The sequence below is a fragment of the Aptenodytes patagonicus genome, chromosome 6 (assembly GCF_965638725.1).
Source record: "Aptenodytes patagonicus chromosome 6, bAptPat1.pri.cur, whole genome shotgun sequence".
In the NCBI taxonomy this organism is placed as follows: domain Eukaryota; kingdom Metazoa; phylum Chordata; class Aves; order Sphenisciformes; family Spheniscidae; genus Aptenodytes; species Aptenodytes patagonicus.
In genome coordinates this window covers 38,972,671-38,992,973 of record NC_134954.1, presented here as the reverse complement: position 1 = coordinate 38,992,973, position 20,303 = coordinate 38,972,671, and the positions used below count along the sequence as shown (strand labels likewise).

The 20,303-nt window shown below is 40.0% G+C and overlaps 1 protein-coding gene across 1 annotated transcript in view; it reads right to left on the bottom strand.

The window, feature by feature from the left end:
- Positions 1–20,256, bottom strand: part of ITGAV (integrin subunit alpha V) — a 51,294-nt gene extending 31,038 nt beyond the window's left edge. The window contains exons 1-5 of the mRNA XM_076342174.1: positions 20,062–20,256; positions 15,327–15,454; positions 3,065–3,156; positions 2,446–2,560; positions 1,078–1,139 (exon numbers count right to left, since the gene is read on the bottom strand). Coding sequence (XP_076198289.1) covers positions 1,078–1,139; positions 2,446–2,560; positions 3,065–3,156; positions 15,327–15,454; positions 20,062–20,213 — 549 coding nt within the window. The 5' untranslated portion in view covers positions 20,214–20,256. The remainder of the gene's footprint in view (positions 1–1,077; positions 1,140–2,445; positions 2,561–3,064; positions 3,157–15,326; positions 15,455–20,061) is intronic.
- Positions 20,257–20,303: the final 47 nt, after the last annotated feature.

The following is a 20,303-nucleotide window of genomic DNA, read 5'->3' as shown; positions in this document are numbered from 1 at the left end:
TTAACCACATTAGCTAGCCCAGTGCTGGGAATTTGCTCCATAAGTACTGAACTGGGCCATAGGCTTTGCTGCATAATTAAGCCACTTATTCAGGTTTTAATCTTAAAAACTCCCGTATTCACCACTCAGGAAAATCTAGGTCAGAGATTTGCAGATACCTTATACCCAGGCTTCCCCACTCAGCTAGGGTTTTGGATGAGAGCCCAAGGTTGGTTTTAACTGGGGATAGAGTCTGCACGGTAAGCCTGAGGGGTGCATGCAAAATAACTCAAACACTTACAGTCCTACACTGCACTTCGCACAGTTTCCTCTGGAGGAAGAACAAGACTGTCCACGGGCAAAGAGTGAAGGGATATGACCCAATCATAAGGTGTGAAGAACCCAAAAAATTGCCACATCACAAATAGAACTTGCGTGGTCTTAATATGTCCAGACTATGCTAAACAATTTAACTGTACAATATCAAAAATTACAGTTAGTTCTCAGATTTGTGCAGTTTTATTGTGCTTGGATTTAAAAAGTAATTGTGAATTAAAAAAAAAAACCCAAACTATAAAAGGCAGGGAGAACATAAAAGTAGAAGAAAACATAAGACAGACAGCAAAAAAAGTCTACTTCTGCTAGCTGATGAGAAAAACAAAGCATAATTCACAAGAACACCGTTTACCAGTTCCCTTTAGCAGTACATTATTCTTCCTCAAGAAGTAACACTAGCTATGCACCGATCCCTTCAAAATAAGTGTCTCAAAAAACCCGACTACTACAGTTTATTTCACTTGAGGACTAGCTGCAGCAGAGGTTTATGGCATGAGGCTGGAAAAGCCGATTATTTGTTTAGGACGTGACTCCTACAAGAGGTGAAAGCATGCTGTTGTGAAGATGTAGGGAGAAACAGGTTTATAATACCAGAGTGGTTTGAAGTTGTTTACAAGGATGTGTTTGGTTGTGGTTTTTTTCCCCCCAGGAATGGTAGTTTACATTTAGTTTCATAATAGCTGTGCTTGTATGTGGTCTGTATCAGGGTGGTTAACTTGGAACTGTCTGCCGACTCGTAGGAATTGACAAAGAATCACATACCTTGGTAAAGTCAATACTAAATCCACCTTGACAAAATCCCTGTCCGTCTGCATCAATAGTGGCTACAAAAAAGAGCGGACAGAAAAGAGAGAGAGAAAAATACATTAAATAAATATTATCAGTACTAGATCAGATGATTCTGTGGATACTTTCCAATGCATCTTCCTAAGTAACCTTGCACTCCTGAACTTGAACCTTGGAATTTTTTTCCTCCTAAATCAGTATTTTCTCTTTATCAACAACTCACAGCCAAATGCTGTAACAACTTTAGGGCTGGCCTAACATACATATAACATTAACATATGTTCTAGCCTAACACAGTCAAAGTAAACAGCAACTCCATATTCCTTTGTATTTAATCTTCAAAAGTTCTGGGGAAAAATATTTGCCATTTTTATTCAGGAAATAAGGTATCTGGAAAGTAGGGAGTAAGTTTTTCTTTTGGTATGGAATAAAAATCTGAAAGTTACATAACCATAAGTGGTTTCAAATATTGGCTTACAACAAACAAAAAGAAGCATACCTGACTGAAAAAAAATCTCTACATACTGACACTCATCCCAGCAAGAATTGTTATGGCTGAGTTAATCTGATGATTATAGAGCTCCAGAGTAGAAAAGTCAAGATCCCCTTATCTGGAAATGTGACTACTTAACTAGCATGATTTAGTTTAATATATGCTTATTTAACTTCTTTTTATGTTGGACCACACGATTTCATTCCTGCTGTTCACCAATGATTTTCAGCAAACAAAAAAAAAAAAAATCCTATCTTAAATGTTCAACTTCTAGGCTTCTATATTTTAAAAAAGGTCATAAGTGTCTGAATAATCTGCCAACTCAACTACATGATATGGATGCAAAGCGTTTGGAAAATAAGACTCAAAATGTTCAACAATGAATATAATTAAAACAATGCATCGCTATGTATGTATGCATACATGGAAATCAGAACCTACTCGTGCAAAATCTTGTCTTCTAAAATGAGCTTTCTCTTTAAATTACTTGAATACCAATAATTAAGCTTCAGAAAATTCTAGAGCTGGTCTTTGAAAAAGCACTCGCTACCTAATTTTGCTCGAGTGATTACTACAGAAGTGGTCCTTTCAGAAACTGAAGTCCTCAATTCCAATGATACTTGGATCTAAGATTTTCCTCTGGCCTACAGTAGAGAAAGCAAGGTCTGCATCCTGAACATCAACTGGAGGAGAATTCAGATGTCTGGATCCAGCTTAGGTTTTTTTCTAACTGCTACGAGGCTATACATGGAAGGGGGAAATACCTGTAAAACGTCCCGCTTCAAATGTACACAAAACATAACACAAGAGAAATTCCAAGCAGAAAAGCAACAAAAGTGCTCTACACTTACTTGACCTGCAGGGTGCATATTCCACAGATTTAGATCCGGCAAGCAGGTAACAAGTTCCTACAGGCTCTCTCTCTTGTTTTGTTTCAGTTCTCCAGTGGTACAACGGGGCACAGGCCTAAGGAAGAACACATAGCAGTGAGGAAACACACCCCTCTTGAAAACGCTGGGGGGTATAGAATAATATAATGGAACTCCCGTTTTCTACAGAATGGTAACCAAAAAAAATTTTGGCAGATGTACCATGTGTTATTAGAGGAGATTTATCTTATCAGTGCTGGGGCAGAAGTATCACCAGTTTGTATTTTTAGAAATAGCTGATTTATCGCTAGAATTTTAGAAATAGTATTTTCTTAAAGCAACAGTTGTCAAGAGTTCATAAAGAATTTAACACAGTCTAACTTCAGCAAACTCATTCTACTACCTTCCTCAAAACCAGACAGAAATGCTACAACCTGTGTTTATAAAGAGTTAAGAAAAGGCTAGCCAATAAATTCTGAAAAAGACGAGCCATGCTGATTAGTGGGATTTTGTTTAAATTCTGAGTTATCTGGATCTTTTCACATTTTTTTCCACTACAATATCCCAGTACTGAGGCGTTTGAAGGGCATCAAAAACCTACCAGAATTTTATCGTTTTTGGATCTCACAGAGGCTCCAAACCACTGATGAGATTTAAATTCCAGTGGATCATCAGGAGCAAAATCTCTGTTGCCTACAAAAAAAAAAAATGAAAAAGCAGCATAATTTCACAGGAAACTGTACAGTAAGAACAAAAAAAAAAAGCTAAGTCATTGGTTTTGACACATACAGAGAAAAGCGGAAAACAGTAACATTGGAGGATATCACCCTTTCATAGAAATAGGCTTTAAAAAGGATTTATTATTCATTTTTACATCTAGGGCCAAATGCAGCTATTTTTACATACGAAGCATTAGTACAATACAATACTGATTTGTTGTAAGAGCACAAAGTTTATAGCGTCTTTGACAGCGACACAGTAAATACCTCATACTTGAGATATTTGACTTTCGAGTCAGATTACAGCACTGCTCAAGAATCAGTGCCAAAGCCAAGTTAGGACTAATGCTTATAGCAGAAATATTGCCCTGATTAAATTATGTGAGTTTTGCCTTTGGCTAGAATCGGGACAGAAATTCTTCTACTATTCTACCAAGTGTTAACATCTCTATTCTGAATGTCACTGCAGCGTACAAAGCATGGCAACTAGCATGCTTACAAGCTACAAGTAAAGTGAAAGGTATTCAGTAACATAGATGTTAAGAGAGTTTTCCATACAGATGAGTAAGTTAAATAAGGGATAATTTGCACTGGTGTCTGTATGTTAACCGTTCGGTGATGAAGGCTGGTAGAAGCAACTTCATGAGTGGTATTTCTGCAAGTGTGAATGTTAAGAGTCTTTAAATCATTTAATGTTTCTTGTGTACTTTCATTGGAACAACAAAGGAAACTTTGCCAGCCTAACGAGAAAAATGGTGTAATACTCTGGAAAACATCTCTTTTCTAAAAATCACCTAAATCGCTAGTTTACAGTGCCTAAAGCTAAAGGAGTCAATGAGGTCAACAGCCACACGTCACTTCCACAGACTGCTGCGGGGAATCCCCAAACCCAACCCTGCCATGAATCGGAGACCTGTGACCACTTGAATCAAAACTTCCTTGCTCGTCTTACACCTTGCAAAGAATGTTTTATCTTGAGAGACTCTGTTACTTCCATTAGGAAAATCCCATGAAAAGGACAACAAAAGTGACTGTAATCTGCAGTCAGCCAAAACAAGCATGTATCTGGACTACTTTTGCTCTTACATTAGAGCAATGTAGAAATCAATGCCGAAAGCATAGCGTCACAGAGAAATACCGTGTTTTTTCTAATTTCATGAAAGGTAATTAAAAAACCCCACTTCCTTCTGTCACCCCCTCCTCCACCCTCTTATTGAACAGGTGCTAAAGACACGGAGGGCCTGATGATTAAGCACATCTGCACAGATTTATGTACACTTGAACATTTATACCAGCACCCTTGCACAGACAGAAATGTAGTTTGGAGACCTGCATGTCACCTTCTCATGGTACAGAAAACCAAAAACAGATCGAGATGTTTTCCAAATAGGGAATTGTCTTTAGCAGACTCCTAAAATCCCTGTTTTATCATCATCTTTTCCCCTCCTTGCCTTTAATTCATGAAAATCCACGCAAGGACAGTTTTGCTCAAAGGGTGCAGCTGCATGACTGAGTTTCAGCTGAAGCTGCCGCCAGAAGGGGCAGCCGTTCCCATTTGCTCCTGTCCGTATGTTCCTGCTGCCAGTCTCTGTCTTGGCACTACTACCTTCTGGTCACATAGTCACAGCACGAACCACCTAAGAACGGACCCTACTAAAAAAATATTCAACTGGATCAGGGACCAACCCAGCTGACTGCATGGGGAGGGAAGTAGCGCTAACCTGCTGGGGAGAAGGCAGAAATATACGGCTGGGAACTATATCCCTTTTGGCAGCATCAGGAACTTAAAATTGGTTTATTCTGCTTGTAAACACACCCAAGATTACGCAGCCTAGAAAGTCTGATTTGGCTTCTACCCTCTATTTGTCCAGCTACTCTTGAATACAAAGAAATCTCTCAGCTTTACTTGCCAAAGCAAGCTTTAAACAATATAAAACTTGAGAATAATTACGGCATGGCATTTTACACCTTTCTCTACTGTTGGATACTTATACAACGCTATATCTATGACTAAAATGAGAGGTAGTATAGCAGTTTTGTAGTGTAAAGCAGAATCCTGTTGTGCTAAGTACTATAGAAGTGTCTAGGATGTAAACTTCCCATTTAAGTTTAAAACAATAGGCAGCAAGTAGAAGGAATGGTCTTGTTGCAATAGCAGGTAAGCAGCCATTCGGCATTATCAGCGATCTGACTGTATCACAGGTGCCAAGGAAATTAGTTCCTTCAAGTTTCAGCTGAACACATCAGCTGAGACAGCATGAAGCAATTTAAAAAAAAAAAAAAAAAAAAAGACAGATTACTGGTGCCATCTACCCATAGTCTATGTTGACTGCACTGGAGAAGAGGGGAACCAGTAGTTTAACCAGCACATGCTGCCAAAACAGCCCCTCTCTGCCTTTTCCCTGTGCATTCTTGAGCTGCAGGCACTGCCCCTGCCCAAGGAAGAATCAGTGTCCAGGATGACAGCTACAAAAAAACCCTTCTCTCTCCCTCAGCCTTTAGGGGACAAAATTATTTTTTCTAGAGTACTGAAAAAACCCTGATTCAGCTTTAAATTGAGGATAATACTGGGAACCTCTCTTCAATTTTATTTTAATAGGTAAACATCTAGGCTTTGACATATAAGTCAGAAGCTGGCATATGAAAAACTAAAATCTCCAAATCCGAAAGCAAATGAACATGACCAAGTTTATTATGTTCCAAATACGATGACTTCAGAAGCCAGCATCATAATTTCTGAAGGCCTAAATAACAAATTAGGAATTCCTATGCATAAAAAAAGCCACCACATAGTAAAATGTGCTCCACTAGGCAATTTGGCTAAATATATTTTATTTATAATACGCAACTATTGCAAAAATATTTTACAAACATCTTAGTTACCCAAATTGTCTAATGTCAGTGCAGATGCACATAACATAAAACAACATCTGCTACAAGGTTAAGATGCCTTACATTGAGTTTATCCTGTATTCAAAGCTTCATTAGGCTCTCTAAAACTAAGGTCTTGGAGAGAGGGGGTTGCTGTTCAGCTTGAGACTGGCTGTAACACAGGAAACTGCATTAAGACACAAAAACTAGATCACATAGAAAGTACGTACATTGGAAACATGGACTTTTCAAATAAAAAATTGCAAATGTTAACATCAGATTTGATCTGTATTTAACTCTCTATTAAAGAAAAGTAACCTTTATTTACTCACCCCAGGGTAAATAAATAATTCAAAATTCTCCCCAGGAAAACACTGTGTAAATAGATTATGAGCCTTTCCCTCAGGTCCAGAAGAGAAACTAGTTTTATGAGGAAATCTGGAAAACACCCTGTCATCAAAAATCCCCTTGCTTTAAATGAGAAACCATTTGTGTTTCTGTTCCTGACTGTGGAAAACAAACTTAAAGAACGCTTAAATGTGAGCCCTCACTGAAGCAAATCAGAGTTAAATAAGGTGTTTTAGCTATACTGTAAAGTAGATTTGTCATGGGAAGATATAGGACTGACTTCAGCATTTCTGTGTTTTAGTATAAAGACCCTGACTTTATTATTTTTTTATCATGGTATAACTTTTTCAGTGGTAGCTATTAAAAAAAAAAACCAAAACAAAAAAGAAACCACCACCCCCACCCCCCACCCCCAAAGCCTTCCCCCATACCCTTTAAAAACAGTACCTACATTAAATGAAGCAAACTGTAATACAGGTAGGACTTAAACATACAGGGATTCATAAATCCAGACCAATGTTTTGATGTAACATAGTCAGCCTTACTGCTATAACGGTTCTTATAGCCGCTGCTGGTTTTCTTGTATTTCTAAATTATTTTCAATTTAGAGTGTCCCAATAATACCTTAGAAATGTCTTTAAACCAATGGTGTACATTTTAAACAGGCATTCAAACAAATATATCTAGGCAATACAAACTATGTTCTGACTAGGTTTATTCAAGAAAACGTTCAGAGTTTTTACACAACGCTATTTGTCAGACTAAAATGCAGCCGCTACAAGGACTTCTACTTGATGGGTCATTAATTCCAGGATTAGGTCATTTGACCATAGGGTATTATTTTGTATCTGTAAAGGCAGCTTACGCCGCCGTGGTTTTTCCCTTGCTCCTTCTCATTGTAGTAGACATCACATGATGATTTTGCATAACTCTTTCATTAGGGAAAAAAGGCTGACATGCCAAGTCAACAGTGCTTTGTCTCACAAAGTACGTTCCAGGTGGGATGATGGGGTTCTCAAGGCAGGAACAGAATTGCTTTAGAAATCCATTACATAGGTGCATTGTTGCTGCTGGACCAATGGAACATTGTCACCTTACTGCGCTACATAGGATTTAAATTTATAAATGGAAACTAACGTGGAGGGATGCCAAGTAGAAATTTCAGAAAAAGGAAAAAAAAAATCAGTCTAAGCCATCTTCCAAATAATAATAATAAGATCAAAAGTTCTTTCAGTGCTGAATTTCTTTTGGCTATCAGCTTTGGATAGCTGGCACCTTCTTTTTCCAATGCAAATGTTATCAGTTACAGAAACAATGGTGTTGCTACAAAACGACTGCAGTTGAGTAAGTGGATCGAGTTGTAACTTGCAGCCCGCCTGTTTGCATGGTAATGAGAAAACCGAACTGAAATATTTGCCCCTGATCTTGAGTGCCAGACTTAACTGAGATAATCGTGAGTCAGGAGGCAGTGAACTGATGAAGCCTGGTTCAGTGTCATCATACTATGAATACTTAAGAAGTTGTAAAATTTAAATAGTCACCCAATTCACAGAATTTCCATTAAAATAAACCTCTTTGTAACTATGCCAATTCAAAGTAAATGATGTTGCCCCTTCTAGGTAAAGGGAAACTTTATGCAGCTAGCCAAAAGACAGACAAACTTAGAAAATACACAAGAGCGCTGTTTTCATAGTATGGGAACTTTACGTGGTACAAAGCTAGCTATCTTCCATCCAAAATCTCAGCGATTTCAACCTTAGTTAATCAGGCAAGAGCGAGCGAGTACAAGCTTATCTTTACTTGAAACTCCTCATGCTGTGAGGCAGCTGATGGTTTAGCAACCTTGGTTTAGCCACAGTGTTTTGTTAATGACTCAGAGAGACGGGAATACAGAGCTTCCCACTACTCCCCTTCCCTCTCCTGAGGTATGAATCCTGCTTCTTTCCCCAGGCAGTGCTGGAACAAAAGCATCTTTTTGCTTTGCCTAATATAAGAAAGACACTTTTTTTTCCAACTTGTCATACAGTTGAGATCCAGCTACAGGCATACACAGCGCCAACAGCATTCACGCAGGAGTCTACCTAATCACAAAAGCATGAGCATTTTTCCACTGTCAGCTATAACATGCGGAGGAGGTTTTATACATTCTGCCGCCCTCTTTTGTATTCAGAGCAGTACCCAGAGCCCAACGCAGGCTTCAGTTATACCAGCACACACGATAAGGATAACAACCAAACTTCAATGGGACTGAGGTGATGACAGACTTAGTGAGACAAAAATCAATCCATTTTACTGCAAATGAATGAATGGTCTTCACAAGATTTATTGCTTCGTTGTTGACTAAATCGATAGCCTTTGAGGTTGAAATCCCCATACAGATTGCACCCTAATACCAAGAAAACAATCAGCTAAAAATAAAACAGTACTTTGTTAAAGTATGTTTTTTTCACAAAATACCGACCTATCCCACACTTCCTTATCCACCTCCTTATTCCATAAGTGGAAAAGATGGAGTTATGAACAACTGACTCATTTGCACAAACGATCAAAATCTCCAAAAGGCAAATATAAGCTCATGACACCCACTCCAGACATAACTTCCCAACATCATCAGATCTTACGCTGTGCAATGCTACAGCACAAAGCTGCGCAAGGCAGTTAAAATACCCACTTCAAACTAAATAGGTCACAGATAGATACAGCCATGCCAAACTGGTGGTTTAGGCTTCCAAACAAAAACTCCTATTGTCTAGAATCACCCACTGGGGATAAAAAAAACCAACCCACAAATGTGGAAACATAAGGAGAAATCGGGAGAGTTTTTGTAGTGCATTTTCCTTTTCAAAAGCTTCTTTCTCCTCTTTAGCACAGATCAAAATAACCAGTCTTAAAAGAATTTCATAAAAAAATATTTAAGAACAAACCATTTCTCCAAAATTACTCTGGTGCGTCAAAACACATGGGAAGGGGAGGAGGGCCGGTACAACTGTCAAAGTGATAAAGCTTCATGCAGCCAGAGGCTATACCGAACTCTTTTTCCAAAGCAATAAAAACACACCACACACAGCTGAAAACATTTGAGATGCTCTTAGTTTTTGGTATTCAACAGCTTCTGTAAGTTTCCCCAATCTTGAATTCTGAGATCTGATATAGACAATAAAAGCAGTAGGGAAAGCTTTTTTTTTTACCAAAAGAAGGAATGACAATTTAGCAGTGCATCGATCTGTTATACTGTGTGTCTTAGAAGAGCAAAACAATAACATTGTCTGAGCAAGATCTTTCTGTGCTAAAAATGAAATCTGCTTAAGAGATCTGCAATTCATTAGCATAGAAGTTCAAAGTTGTTTTATGAGTATATTTTCCTTTGTAACAGTTCGTAGAGCTGTCTGCATTTCATCAGATTATTCTAAATGCAGAAGCTCTTGAAACAGTCTCGGTACCGCACTTCTTCATGCTGACAAAGAGCTGCGCTTTCAAGCATCCCGTACTGGAGCAGGTACATTTCTCAATTGAAGTTTTCATTAAAAAACCGGCAGGTTTTTGCAAGAGAAACTTTACCATCACAAAACTGTTTTGTTACATTTTTTATGAAGAGCCATGGGAGCATGAAGAAATGCTATTTCTACCAACCCACTTCCCACTATTCTTGACTGATGAAGAGCTAGGACCCCAAAGATGAGAAGTAAAATAATATGGCTAATTATGAAGATTGTTTCCGTTTGGAAAACAAGCACATAGGAAACTCATTAATTTGCTACATATTGCTCACATGTGTACAGTCTGATTAACTCCAACTGGTTACATGGGTCTCTGAAGAATTTTTTGTTTGTCAGAATGAAAATTCAGAGTGATCCTGCTCTCTAAAATTCCGTGGCCAAATAATGGAGGTATTTATCTAGATGTCAGACAATTAGCTAAGTGTATCCACCCTGCTATTCCATGTATGCCAGACTTGTTGATTTTCCTAAAAAGCACGTTTGACCACCCCTCTGCTCACTGGTTTTGTTGTCTGGCTCAGTGAGCTTTTGATCCTCCTCTTGCACAGAAAAAAACATGTTTGATTTTATACACAAAAAATGGACAACTATACAAAATAAATACAAAACTCAAAGAAAAAACTTTAACTTTTCAAGAATCTTTTCCCTGAGCAAGATAATGGAAATACTTTCAGTAATATTTGGTACTATCTATGCAAGTTTTGCCATGCTAGGCTGTGAAGGCTGTGGAAGGAGAAACGGGGAGGGAGAATAGATGTGTCTTTAAAACAAACGGTTTTGGACCTTTGTCTCAAAACTGATCAGAAACAGAAAGTGGACTGCTATATTAAGTGCATTCCTTTTACAGTTTACCCACAAGAAATATGTTTTTCCTGGAAAAAGCTGCTAAGCAGCTGGCAGATGAAGCCAACTGTTAAGCTTTCTAAGAGAGGAACCACCTCTCCAGTCAGTCTCGTAGAAAGAGTAGTACTAGAGCTCGGCAAGCTCTAAGAGCATTTTTTCCACCATTTGCTTGATTCTTTCTTCTTCATAAGATTCAGAACTTTCCCCTATTGCTATGGATTAAAACAAAAAATGAACTAAATTTTCAGTCACAAAATTATCTGGTGTGGAAAACACATAAGAATGAAGACAAACATTTACCCACCTTGACCTGTAACTTGTGGGTTTTGGTAATTTGAATGTGAATTGTAAAACATCTTGCAAAGGAAAGGATTTACTAATATTGTTTATGCTTATGACAATTTTGAAGAATGTACTATCTTGAGAATGTAAATTTCCCCCCAGTGCTTGCCCTGAAAAAATACAGCCTCCTACACATTCTGAAACTCTGAAAGTTAATTGAGACAGAGGAGGAAAAAATCCCAAGTATTTTACATAACAATTCAATTGAAACTGTGGTAATGCTGTGGCAATTGTAGTAAGAAGTCAAGATATACAAGAACACAAATACCAGAAACTTTAGTTTTGTGACAGCGGCATGTTTAGCTACTCAATTAACAAGGTTAACAAGAATAAGGCAATAAAAGTTTAGCACTTACATAGCACTTTTTAATCAGATCTATTTCTATCTAGATTTACAGGATAACGTGTTCAAGTAACAGATACAAGCACTGCTTCCTATTTCAGTTTTGCAACAGGATCAACAAAAGCGTGCATGCATGTGAGGAAGCTTGCTCTGGTGGTTGGTTCCTTTTTAACTTTAACCTTTACGTGCTTCTAAGAGCAAAAGTCAGCCTGAAATGCATGCCTAATGATACTTGAAAGCCTTTAAAAAAATTTACTTTAACTTTCTGGCCACGTACACATAAGCACATGCAGCACAGCTATACACACCCCTGAATTTGAGGGCATTTTCTACCACATATGTTTGTTATGCAATTTTCACATAGTCATAACTATGTTAAATCAAAGCCAACTGATGTCAATGCTAAAATGCTCAGAAGCCCCACAGCGAAGCATCTTTACATTTGGGAAGTGTTAATGTGTGATATAAACATTTTGCCTTCCAAAGCCACCATGTATACCAGAATGTCAAAAGCAATTAGTGTAATATGCACAGAAACACACGCACACAGACATATATACAGAATATTCTCCTGTGTATTTTTACATGAGTGTAACCATTGTGCTGGGAGATCTAGGAGAAGGGGAGATTCCCCTTTGCAAATATATTGCTGTTTTAAATGAGAAAACACGCTGTGTAGGAACAGTGAAAGGATATTTTTTTTGGCCAGCAGTTTAAAAATTGTAATACATGCTGTAATGAGGGGTTTTTATGTTGCAAGCTGGTGGGGAGGGCATGAAAGGGAGGGAAATACATATATTTTCAGCATGAGAGCTATGCGAGTTCCATGAATGGACTCCTACTGCCCAGCTCCCCTCCTGAAAGTGCTGAGTTGTCATGCACAGGAAGGAATAAGCAAAGTAGTAAATTTAGTACTACAGGAACTATCAGCTTAATGACTTACCGCTTTCCTCCAGAGGAGCTGGGGTGAGGGGTAAATGCAAGTAACAAGCAATGCTGGTATAAGGTACGAGCTTGAACAACGCCTCCAAAGATTAACATAAAGCAGCTAGTACCTTCTCTCTTGGGCTACGTAATAGCTGTTGCATTTGTCTCATGTAAAGGACCACGCTTCTGTGCTAATACAATATTAAAGCCAAAAGCAAGTGTTAGAAAATAAAACCCAATTCCATGCAGCCACTGCTGTGCGGCTGAGCTCAGTGTGGCCGTTGTACAGATGGGGAAGAGAAAAGGACCCATAAAGCTGGAGGAAAACTTAACTAAAAAACAAGGAAAGTTTAAAAAGAAAAAATAATAGTAAGCGAGAGAGGAAAAACCCTTGCTTGCTGGACCTCTGTAAAACCCCACTCACATTTATTTGTGATACAACCGCGAGACAAGCGGACAAACACAACCTCACACAGTCAGAACAAGACTTGCTCTTTCCTCCATTCCCTTGCTACATTCACAGCACAGAAACACGGCCTCTTCCTCGCTCTCAGACACTGCATGCAAGATGCAGTGGCTTGGCCTGGTCCAGGGTCTGCCAGCTAAGCTACCTGGCACAGGGAAGCAGGAAGAGGAACAGGGACATGCCTTCTAGTAATTAAATTTTGCAACTCCACCTATGGAGTTTGGCAGCAACAGGTAAACAGAGAAAAGCCTCAAGTACAAATGTTCTCATTATTTTCACAGGTCAGATTTCTCACTAGCTGTAAACAATTAGAAAAGAACTCTGAAGAAACCCATCTAATTAATTAGGCAGAACCTGTGCTGCTTTTTCCATTAACAAAACAGCTAAATCATCTGGGGAGGGGAGTAAAAATCTGCCTTGTATTGCAGGGCTAAGCAGTACCTCTGGAGTTACAAATCATATTACACAAATGTTGAAGCAGTGACGGATGAACGTGAATTCTTGCAGAGGTTGCATTTAGTCATCTACAAAAAGCAGCTTCGCATTAGCGCCACAAGTCAGTGGTCAAATCCTCTGCTTCCTATTTCCTGCGAAGTGAACCACAAGTCTTCCCTAACCCCTGTTACCTTATGAGGTAGGGGCAGGCAGGAGTGGGGGTTTGCACTGTGTTGGCAGTAAGACATTGTCACCATAACGTAGGGAATCGACCATTGTCTTATGCACAAAGAAAGAGACATTTTATTTTGTCTCAGTGCATTTATTATTTTATTATGCTGAAATACAATGCCCTTTTTCACCCAGAGAATAATTGACAAATGCATTATTTCCCAATTCATTGCCACAAAACTGGAATGAGTTAAAATGTGCCTGAAAGAAATCCTCTTAAGCCATTATGACCTGCTATTTTTACTGTTAAATTTCAGGAGATTAACATGCCCATTACTTAAAGGCAAATTACAAGCAAAACACTCTCTGTTTGCCCAGTAGCATATATCTTAAGCACAGACACACAGCAAAGCAGCATGGCCTCTGTATCCATTTACTCTGCCTGGCATATGGAAAAGCCTATTGCAAACGTTCACAGTATAAACAGATAAATGCACTGCAATTCCCATTGGAAGATGCATCTAGAACCTACCCACGTGGCTCATCTTTCCATACCAGAAGTTTTTTGGCTGTTATATTAGTGGTGATTAATTAGGGACATCTAGAGTCTTTCTTTAAAAAAAAAAAAGGCAAACAAAAACCACATTTGTATTCTAGTAAACAATAAGCCCAAAGTAAAAAAAAAAAAAAAAATTAAAAAAATTTTTGCTGTCTTACACTGATGCAGACAAAATGTCACACTTTGCAGCTTACTAGAGATCTTAAGTAATCTGGCAGAAACATTCCTGTAGAGTGAAGTAAAGAAACGGATAACGACTTGAGTTTTGTGTGTACCATTACGTACTTTTTTTTTTTTTTGCAAGAGAGCTGGTAACATAATAGTTTTCAGAAAAATATAAGGAAATTTCAGAAGTCTGAACCCCAACAACATTTTGTGGTATACCTTGACAATGGAATTGGAAGAAGAGCTTCTCTACTGTATCATACACGATTTACGAAGGCTGCATAAATCTAACAGCCTTTAGACTGCCAAGCCAAAATACCAGCAGAGGCAAGAATGAATTATAACCACCTAGACCTTAAAAGCACAGGTGTTTCCTTTGCCCTACCATATGGGTCTTACTAATCCACTCCCATGACATGGAAAGGTTTTTCTGTTGGCCTAAAACACGCTGTGGAAAACAGGATTCAACACTGAATGGCTCAAGCAGAAAAGCACATGCAGTGCGTTCTCATATGACCTGCCACAGCTTGTGGAAATCACTATGTGTACCAGAGCATGAAGACTGAGTGAAACGTTTAATGTCATCATTGCTGCTGCTCAGCTTTAGTATACTTCAGAAATGGGTAAGTAATGCCTCTGACCTGAGGCACCCCAAGTGCTGCTATCATAAATGTCACAAATACTACGAAGCTACATCCAAGGGGAAAAATAAAAAAAGGGTTTTTTCCCCCCCAGTTTGAAGTTTATACTCCCAGTTTCAGATTAAACTTCTGAATATTTCTGCATATACCACCTTTGCTGATATTAGAAAGTATCTTTCCTCATATGCCATGTTCTTAATAGACAATAAATCTCTTGGGGTTTATTGGGAATTAGGTTGCTAAATGTTTTAGGATTGCTAGAAAGTACAGAGGAGAAATATAAACTGGTTAAAACAAAAGCAGAATAATGTATGCTCACTCAGGCTTTCAGCACATACCAAGGACAACAGAATTCTCAAAGAGAGGAGAAAAAAACCCACAAAAACAAAACAAGCCTTGACTAGTTGCCAGTCCAAAAACGGCTGCATTCACATCACCATCAAAAAGCCCCACGTGAATCTGAATCCCTTCTGCGCTCTCACAATAGGATTAAAGCAGAGACACCCCATCTCCCCCCACAGTGAACTACGTGTTACCTGTGGAGTCAAATATGATCGGCTGGCAATTTCTGTTGGAATTCCAGTTACATTTGAGTACCTGGCCTCCTTCTACGATGTTGTGCTGGGTAGTGTTTGCTTTTGGAGCTCCCACCAGAAGAAATATCCTGCAGTAAAAAGGAGAAACAAAACAAAGGTTTCAAATCCTAAGGCACAGATGTTGTTACTTTATGACAGCTGAAGAGTTAATAAAGCAAAAGCCTTGCCCATTCAAATCTAAATCTGACTAGAACGACTTTGAGTTTCAGAGAAATTCATATTAGGTTTTAGGTCTTGGGTCCCTCTTTTCTGCAAGTAAAAGCAGGCAAAAGAAAACATTTACCAAAGAGACGAGACAAAAGAAGATAAGAGAAAATTAAAGTATTAAAATGATATGCAAAATGAGATAAACAACTTTTATATTCTTTTCTTCCTTTCAAAAATATGTGTGTATGCAGTGGAACAGGAAATCACACGCTTCTGTAATTTAAGAAAGTCATCGGCTAGCATAATTTCTGGTTAATTTTGTACGTAAGAGTAATTCAAGGAAGTCAGTCAAAAATGGAAATAATATATAAACAAAACAGTAGTGCTTCTGAGCTCAGAAGGTACTAAGTGGTGAGTCAGCCTAGTATTAGCAAATGCTCTTTTAAAAATAATCTCCAAGTACCCAAGTGACTGTCAACCACAGGTTTGTACATTAATGAATCTTTAGTGAAGTTCATTACACAGTAATAATTTTCTTATTAAGATCTGTTGTGCTTTTATAAATCTCTGCTTATATGAACATGTTAAGTGCACTCTGAGCAGGAACTGCTGCAAGATTATGCCTGTGCAGGTGGTAAAATTCAGAAGTTGAAGTAAGAAACAGATCGAAGAAAAAGCCAGACCAAACAAGGTTGTAAGCATCTTCCAACAAGGTTATTAACATCTTCCAGGAACTCTGACACCTCTGAGACACACTTGACTCATCAGCACTTTCCTGAGGAAGTCAATTTGAAGTATAGACAGACGTAAAACTAAATGCTTCCTTTCATCAGAATTTTCTCTGTTGTTTCCATTTAGACTGTTTAAGAGAGAATATAGCTTGCAAGAGCAAGTCTTATCATCCCATATCAGGCATCGCGGTTATTTAGTTTTGAAATCTGGTTAGCTGAACAAGCTGCAAGACTGGTTGGAGAGAACGTCTACACGTAGGCAGATCCAGACTTATCAAACTTGTTCTGGTTTTCACAGTCATCTCCCAGACTTCACTTTAGTACAGAGCTACGTTTATATTTCTTAATATGTAAATACCAGGTATAAAGATGTAGCACCTCATCAAAACTCAATTCATATGAAGACCAACATAGGCTGCTAGTTTTCAACTTGTTTGAATTTGCAGAACCTTAAAAATTTCCTGGTGTGGACCCTGACAGAAAATCTAGGCTAGTTAGCAATCCATTTTGTTTCCCTTAGTTGCCATTCATAGACTCCCTAGATTCCAAGAACAAGAATTTGAAACGCTTTAATCAACTTAAAATGTTCTCTCTGGGCATAACAGAAATGCTTAAAAATAAACATCATAATGCCAAGTAAAGAAACACATGAATTATTATAATTACAAACTACTAAACAAGTGGTAGCTTGCTCACACTTTACTCTTGTATCACTAGCATTTGAGAAGCCCCCCAAATTAAATACTTGTTTAAAAAAAATAAATCATTCCCGTTCTAACCATATATTTTAAATCTTTAAGATAATCTTTGTCATGAAGTTTATTAACAAGATTACCAATAAAGGAATCATTATGGGACTCCACAAAGGTTTAATCACCTCTTTTCCCAAAGAAAAAAAAAAAAGCTTTTTTATCATCATAGACCAAATAAGCAGATTTTGTCATAGGTCTCATAATAATATACAAATTACCTGAATACAAAGAAGTCTCTAGTCCACATGCTTTGGGAAAGGGGGAAAAGAGGGAAATGCGTTATTTCCATGGGAATACACCAGCTGGGCTTTGATACTGCCTATCTCTTACTTGATGCAACCATCTGCCCCAGCACAATGTCGTGGACAAAACTGGGAGCGTATTGACATCCTCAGCAGTTCAACTTATGTGGGGGTACTTAGGGGAATAATCACTTGCCAGTGCTTTGCCATGGGCCAATAAAGAGAAACTGGTATTTCCATGTACTTGTACACTCGAAAGACAGACTATCAAATGCAATTCTTTTAAAACACCGCATGTATGAGAAACCTTTTTCAGTTTTTATAAAGTTCCGTTCCATCAGTTAGTGTTATAGTTATGCCCTCTGTCTGGCATCACACAGCACCCTGATACAAGACTACCACTGACTCCTGGAATAGGTCTTTCACACTGGACTTCTAAATATGCGTTATTTTGGTATCCAGCAGGTCAAAATAGACTATGAAACAGCAGCTTGAGCGTTCAAGAACTAATAACGCTCCTTTGTTGCAAGGCTAGTCAATCCAAATAGCTTTAGCTCGACTAAATTTACTTAATCTCTAGCACTCACGTAAACAACAGGTGATAAATAAAAATTCACCAAAGCAACAACAAAGATGCAGGAACCAAGAGACACACATGACGCTCAACAGAAACCATATAACAAGGCTCATTTTACTAAACACCTTTTGCTAATCGTGCTGCAAAACAGTTCACTCAGTTTTCTACCTAACATTAACTGCAGACATTGCTGAGCTCACTGTTCATCACTACCTTTCTTTCCCCTCCAACAGCTCGAGGGAACCTGCAGGCATTCCAGCCTGCGTTGCCTGTGTGTTGATCCTTCTTGAGTGATGGGGAAGACACAGACCTGTGTCTGGAAGACACAGCATACAAGTATTTCTGGCTATTTCAGGAGGCAAAAAGATCGTAGTTACCATAGTGGTAAACTCAAAATTTTACACCATTTGAGCCTGTTCCTGTGAAAGCTGCATAGCTACTTTGTTTCAATTATGAGCTTAAATTTAAGATAAAGTTCAGTACTAGACTTTAGCTTAGCAGATACAGACTAACTTCTAGTCACAGCTAAAATTTGAGGAGGAAATTCCCTTAAAATCATGAAGGAGTCCTCCATGCTGTCTGAAAATGACCAGTGTTCAAAGTTTAAAAAAAAAAAAAGCCAACACTGTTTTCTTTTACAACCATGCACTCTGAGGTCAATAGTTATTATAAAAATAATGGAAAGGTTCCAAATAGTGATTTCAACGAGAGCCAGGTCACATAATTCCTTATCGGAAAGCAAGAAAGAAAGTTTACTACATGCATTTACCAGTCTCATGGTAACTCTGCAGCCACACGCATTGCACGCGTTGACTGAAAAATAAAGGGAGGGACACAAATAGAACATTTTTTCTTTTAGTACTAAGACTTACAGGATTAAGATAGCACAGAAAGATGTTGCAACACATGCAAGTTAAGACAGGATGACTTCTAATATTTGTAGGCAATAAAGAAATGCAAACAAGGCTAGCTGATGTACTGCAAAAAGACTTGCTCAATAACTATAGAATTTGTTTATAAAGTTTTATGAGGTAAAGATCAAGAGAGGGAGAAAATCCCCTCAGCATGATGGAAGCCAGCAGCTTTTCCAGCTTTACAGCCCTTTCTTAAGACAGGAAAGGAGGGGGGAAAAAAGTGGCAAAAGCTGGATCTCAAGGTAGCCCACACTTGTGAAATACAGACTAATTCATTACGGCAACACCAGGAGTTTGAAGTTAGTGACACGACTATTCAAAAGTCTGAAATACACCCGCTAACCAGCTACTGCGCATTGCCTCATCTTCGTTTAACACGAAACGAGAACATATTCAGGAAGCAGATGTGGAGGGCATTTATATGGAACTACTTCTTCTCTAGACTCCTCAGCAGCTTTGTGACCCGCACAGATACAGCACAACTCAAAAACACGGCACTTCTGCTAAGAGCAGTCAAAAAAGAGAACAGCAGAATTTCTGAAGTTTCACGGGACAAAACCTCAGGCGCAAGACGTAACGAAGCAAAATACCGTACCTTCATCATTCTGCACTGTATTTATTACCACCGTTATCTGCATAAACTTCAGGCTGATAAGGCTATTCCGAAAGCCCAGCAACGCAAAGTTTAAGCCGTGTTAGAGAGCCTACCGACCGCACGAAATTAAGCTTTGCTTCCCGGTAAAAGGCTCTCGGCAGCCAGCGCCATCCCAGAAGGGGGAGGAGATGCGGCCGAGTTTGTGTGCCCCTGCCGCCGCGGTACCCGTGCCTGTGCACGCCGGGGAGCGCGGGGGTCCCGCTGCGGAGACCCGCCCTTCGTGCGGGCCCAGCTGCGGGCAGGGCAGGGCACCGCGCCCGCCGGAGCCGCCAGCCCGGCCGGGGGCAGGCGCGGCTCGGCTCCATCACAGCGCTCCCCATCCGTCCACGCACCCGGGCCGGAGCAAACGGCTCCCATCAGTTAATCGCTCCTCTTCCGAGAGCCGCCCTGGCGTCAGCCCCCCCCCGCCCCAGCCCGCACCCTGAACTAGCGGTAGCGGCTCGGCTGCTGACACGGGGGGCTTCGCGCACCTCCCCGGGACCCCACCACCCTCGGTCACAGCCCCGCCGCCAGCGCGCCACAAGCGGAGCGGAGCAAAGCAAAGCAGGGGCCGCCAGGACCGGCCCCCCGCCCCGGGGAGCGGCAGCCCCGGCAGCCGCCGGCCGGCCGCCCGGGACGGGAGCGGCTCCGCGGGGCAGGACGGGGCGGGGCACTTACGAGGATGGGTCGGGAGCGAAGAAGTCCACGGCGAAGCCGAAGTAGCTGCCCTCCGGGCCCGAGTAGACGGCCGGGTGCTCCACGTCCAGGTTGAAGGCGCTGCCCGGGGCCAGCGCGCCGCCCAGCAGCACCAGCAGCCACAGCCGCGCCATAGCCCGGCCCCGCGCTGCCTCCGCGGGGCGCCCACAGCCGCGCAGCTCTGCCCTGGGAGGCGCCCGGCCCCGCGCTGCCCGGCCCGGCGG